General features: G+C 46.9%; 1 protein-coding gene and 1 pseudogene across 2 annotated transcripts in view; both read right to left on the bottom strand.

Moving 5' to 3' along the window:
- The window catches only part of LOC122248042 (uncharacterized), a 203,449-nt pseudogene that overhangs the window by 113,561 nt on the left and 84,888 nt on the right, over positions 1 to 5,000 (bottom strand). The window lies entirely within an intron of this gene.
- Positions 15 to 5,000, bottom strand: part of LOC122265392 (uncharacterized) — a gene marked incomplete in the record, with an annotated part of 23,773 nt that continues 18,787 nt past the window's right edge. The window contains 2 exon segments of the mRNA XM_086533719.1: positions 15 to 3,811; positions 4,076 to 5,000. Of these exon segments, the coding sequence (XP_086389845.1) occupies positions 1,612 to 3,811; positions 4,076 to 5,000 (3,125 nt within the window).

The raw sequence follows: 5,000 nt of genomic DNA, 5'->3' as shown, positions 1-5,000 counted from the left end.
GAGAGAGAGAGAGAGAGAGAGAGAGAGAGAGAGAGAGAGAGAGAGAGAGAGAGAGAGAGAGAGAGAGAGAGAGAGAGAGAGAGAGAGAGAGAGAGAGAGAGAGAGAGAGAGAGAGAGAGAGAGAGAGAAAGAAAGAGAGAAAGAAAGAGAAAGAGAGAGAGATCTACAAATACAACCAGTGTACCTAAGGATACCAAAAGTAAGTCTTTTGTTCCCCTAAATAACCCATTTGTACTTTTCAAACTTTACCCCCAAAACAAACAAACAAACACACACACACACACACACACACACACACACAAACACACACACACACACACACTCACACACACACACACACACACACACACTCTCACACAAACACACACACACACACACACACACACACACACACACACACACACACACACACACACACACACACACACACACACACACACCGTTAATCTTTCGAGACTGAAATTACCGAGTTTGATTTGATTTTTTTTTCAGGAAATTATAAATAGATTATAATAATGCATGGCCAAAAAAAAAATATATATATATATATCATAATATTACCTGCATAAAAATCGATCAAATTTAACAACGGCAGTGATTCAAAAACAAATGAGGAAGTGACACGGATTATAATCCTCTCGATAAAGTAAATCTAAGTACCTTAAAAACCATCGACGATTCAGAACAAACACAAAGAAACAAAATCTTGAAAAAAAAGAAATGCAAGGACGCCAAAATATAGTTTTATAACGAATAATAGGACAAGAACGAATAGCTTTTTCAGCTAACGTATAAAAACGTATAAAAACGTAATTTAACCCATTTTCCTTTCGAGTAAACGTAGAAAAACGTAATATAAAATATTACGAATTCCGAATAAGAGAGATACACATTCCAGTTACGTGTTTTTTTTCCTATTATATACATTACGAAATATGGAACTTTAGCATTGCAACATGGGTTTTGTTGTTTTTGATTCTTTGTTTATTGTCATATTTTTCCTTATCATGAAACTGAGTAAAGTCGAAACTATACTACGTCGCATTCAAACGCAATATATAAGACTCAACAACCACTTTATCATGATTAATCCGTGGTTGTTTGTATTCACGCAACTTTTTTTCACAATCGTATGTTAAAACTAAAAAAAAAGAAAAAAAAAAAAACGAAAATTTCGAGGCATCGAAATCCAAAATACAATGGAATGCATTTTGATTTTAAGTTTATTGTGTCAATATTATGAGAAAACAAGGGGATAACTATCCAATTGCTCGTACAACAATGTGACATGTGTGCAGTTTATCAACATTTGATAGAGAATCATTTCATAAAGTAACAGAAGTAATGGGGTACAGCAACAGAAATTCCTTCCTCATGACCAGGAGCATATTTTCTTACATCAAATTCAAGATGTAACTCCAATCCAAGGACGATGTTCTTTGACCGATGGAGTAACCAAGAGGACATGTGGATTCGACTCTTATATAAAAAAAAAGGGATCATCGTTAATTCAGCAGAGAGGATCCAACTCTATGGGATGGGATCCAACTCTGAAGAAAATGGATCCTACTCGAGCAGAGAGGATCCAACTCTGAAGAAAAGGGATGCATGCTACTCCAGCCCTGATCGACCTCCTCTTTCCGAGAGCATACTGAGTTGCTCTTCTTTGACGGTGAGGTAGATCCTCTTGAGCACCTCCTGCGAGATGTCCATGTGGCCCTCGTAGGCCAGAGCATCTCGGATGAAGGTCAGGGTAGCCTCGACGTTCTTCCTGAGGCAAGCGCGGGCAATGCTCTTGATGTCGGCCGAGTCATGCAGTTTCCTCTCCTTCTCCTGCTCGAGCAGCTTGTTGAGCCTCTCCCACGCCTCCTGCATGATCACCTTCTGAATGATGCTCAGCGCCCCGTCGTTCGAGAGCCGGAGCATCCTCTTGCTGATGACCTTCATGAGCGTGATGTTCTCGCTCTCGGAGAAGATCTTCATGGCGCCCTGGCCACTCTGCTGTAGCCTCAGGGCCTTTTCGAACAGCACTTTGATCGGGTACCTGAGGTCGCCCAGCCTCTCTCCGTTTCGGTCCAAGATCTTCAGCACGTCCATCACCTCTTCGGATGTCGCAGACGGAGACCCAATCACCTGGGAAGGGGTGGGGGAGTTTAGCGATTCCAGGAAGCTTGACTGATGGCTTGGGGGCTCAAAGGCCCTCAGTGTTGGAGGCCTTGAGGTCCGGGCATTCACTCCTGGAGGTTCTCTTCGTTCAACGGGTGGTTGCGAGTCCCAGCCCCTCACTTCGTAATTCAAGGAATCACCCTGGCGGAGTCTCTCTGACGAGCCAGAGTTTTCCCGGTCTTGTGGGCTGCCAAAATAATTGCTGCAACTACCTTCTTCTGAAGTTACAGTTGGTGGTCGATGGGTCTGCGAGACAGCAGGTGAATTGCGAGACTCGGAAAGTCTTGGGTAACGGGCTGGTGCCTCAGAGGTTCCAATGGTTGGCGGTTCTGGTGCCCTCGCTCTTGGAGCTTCTCTCCCGTCAAGATTCAAAAGGCCTATGACCCTAGACTCGTAACTGGTAATAGTTTCCGGTATATTTAGGTGAAACATATCTAGTGAGGTACTGCCCATCTTCCCAAGAGGGAGCCTATCTTCACCTCTGCCCTCACGAGAGTGTAATACATCTGACTTCTGTTCTCTCACAGATCTGTTGAATGACTCATGGCTTCTGGCTGAAGGGGCATTTGCACTGGCAAAGTCGGAGGGATTGCGAGACTTAGGGCTTGTTCCTTGCAAGAAATTGGCAAAAATATCTGTGACTGATTCTGGTTGTTGATTCTTTAAGATTTCCTTTAGTTTCTGGTTGCTGAACTGCGGGTCATCCAAACTTGTCTTCATCTTGGAGGCCAAGCTATAAAGATCCAATTCTATACTCTCTGCTTCCGCGGTGGGTTCCCTCAAAGGATGTCTACGATTAATGCCACTTGTTTCTTGAATTCCTTGCATTCTAGCTGCAGCTTCCATGGGATCATCTCTTCTTCCCATGTCTGGTAAGGAATGACGGCCGTCCCCAGCAGGACTAGAATATCGAGGGAATCCTTCAGCAACCCTCGCCATATTTCCTCTCCCGTTCAGATCATCCAAGGAAGTTACGTTTCTCACTGACCTACTCCTATCATTTAAATTCCCTCCTTCACTGAACTTGCCCCTTTCAGGTGACCCTTTGCTCTTGCTCGAAGCTCTACCTTCCCCTGCTTTGAAGTCCAACCTGGGTCTCTTTCTCCTGTTGGAATTCTGTTTCTTCTTGCTCTTCCCTTTCTTCCGCTTGCGTGACCTCCCTTCGTGCCGACGCCCTCCTTCCGAGTCCTCGCTCTCATGGCCTAGAGCCTCTGAGGAATCACAGGACGATGCAGATGATGACGAAGACGAAGACGACGAGGACGACGACGAGGACGAAGACGAAGACGACGACGACGAAGACGACGACGCAGCGGGTCGAAGGAGTGCCAAACACTCTCTCTTCTTCTTCTTCCAACTCTCGCGGAAGATCTCCTCCATCCGGCCGGACCAGAAGCTCGCCCACTCTTCCGATATGTCGTAGCACGAAGGATCGCCGCCTAGGAGGACCACTTGATGGGCTTTCCGCTCAAAGAAAGCCCGGTACTCCTTGCCGTAGTCAGGATGTGCCTGGGGCTGCTGTCTGTACATGTCGCACTCGCGGCTGTGGATATGGTGGAGGGACTTGACTGCCTCTCGAGCCATTGGATCCTTCTCCAATGGACTCACTGAGCGCGGGGCGTGCTGCCTCTGACTCCTTCCAGAGCTGAAACAAATTCATTGCATCGTGCTATTAGTTAGTCTAGAGCAAATAACATGTCCTGACAGGAGAGAGGGGGATGAAGTGAATGAGAGAAAAAGAGAGACTTGATGAAGTAGAAAAACAAGTTGTAAATGTCAAGATGTAAATGAATGTGTGTATGTGTTAGAGAATATGTGTGTGTGTGTGTGTGTGTGTGTGTGTGTGTGTGAGACTGATTGATTTAGAGGGTGAGTGGGTGACTTGACCATGTTCATGACATACACTTACCTCCTTGAGGTGAAAGGACTCCTTGTGCTCTTGGAGTTCAATCGATCATCACCTGGATAATGACTTGCATTGGAAGACCAGTCCATTGGGTAGTTCCTCGTCTCAAGACTCGAATCCTCTCTGCTGTGATTCCAGCGCGACCTGTGTACCCTGCCGTGTCTCTGGTCTGCCTTTGGGCTCCTCTGCCTCCTGGGTGGGCTGTGGCTTCTCTCCTCCCAGCTGCAGGCCCGCTGGTCAGGGGGGGTGTTGCTCCTCCCCCATCCCTCCCTGTTTCCTTCTCTGTCAAAAGGCAATGGGCTGTAAGTCGATCTCCAACCCTCCCTCCTCGGAGAAGCTGGGCGGCGGCTGAAGTAGCTATGCGTCTCCTGGCCGAAGCTGTCCCGCTCGCCAAATCTTGCATGAGACTGCTTGTGTGCATGACCTGACCGTGCTTTGTAACGGCTGTGGTCACTGAAGGGGCTAGTGCTCGTATCCCTACCGCATTTCAATCTGTGCGTATCCTTCGTCTCCAAACTGCTCATCCCTGACCGTCTGAACTGTCCTGTGGCAGCCTCTGAAGGGCTCAAGCTCTTATCCCTCGTGTATGACCTTCTGCTGCTGCTGCCACTGCCACCTCTGTATCTGAAAGACCTATCCTCCTCCCCTTGTCTGTTCTCTCTCCTTCTCTCAGGACTAAACTGCCTTTTGAAATAAGGGACATTCCAAGAGGAGGAGTCCTTCCTCCCCTTCTTCTGGGAAAGTGGAGTCTCAGAGCGAACAGCGGCTGGCTTCATTTTTTTGGCTTTCGGAGTCTCACCTTGGTGCTTGTTATGTATGTACAGGGCAGTGGTATAGGCCAAGCAAGCTTCCATTATCCGCAAAACCGACTTCTTGGTTAAGTGTACTCCATCGTAGACGATGGACTTTGGGATGCGCTTGGGATTCT

This window comes from Penaeus japonicus, unplaced genomic scaffold (genome assembly GCF_977035675.1).
Source record: "Penaeus japonicus unplaced genomic scaffold, GWHDUDI00000001_assembly GWHDUDI00000039, whole genome shotgun sequence".
NCBI lineage: Eukaryota > Metazoa > Arthropoda > Malacostraca > Decapoda > Penaeidae > Penaeus > Penaeus japonicus.
This window is presented reverse-complemented; position numbering and strand designations above follow the sequence as displayed.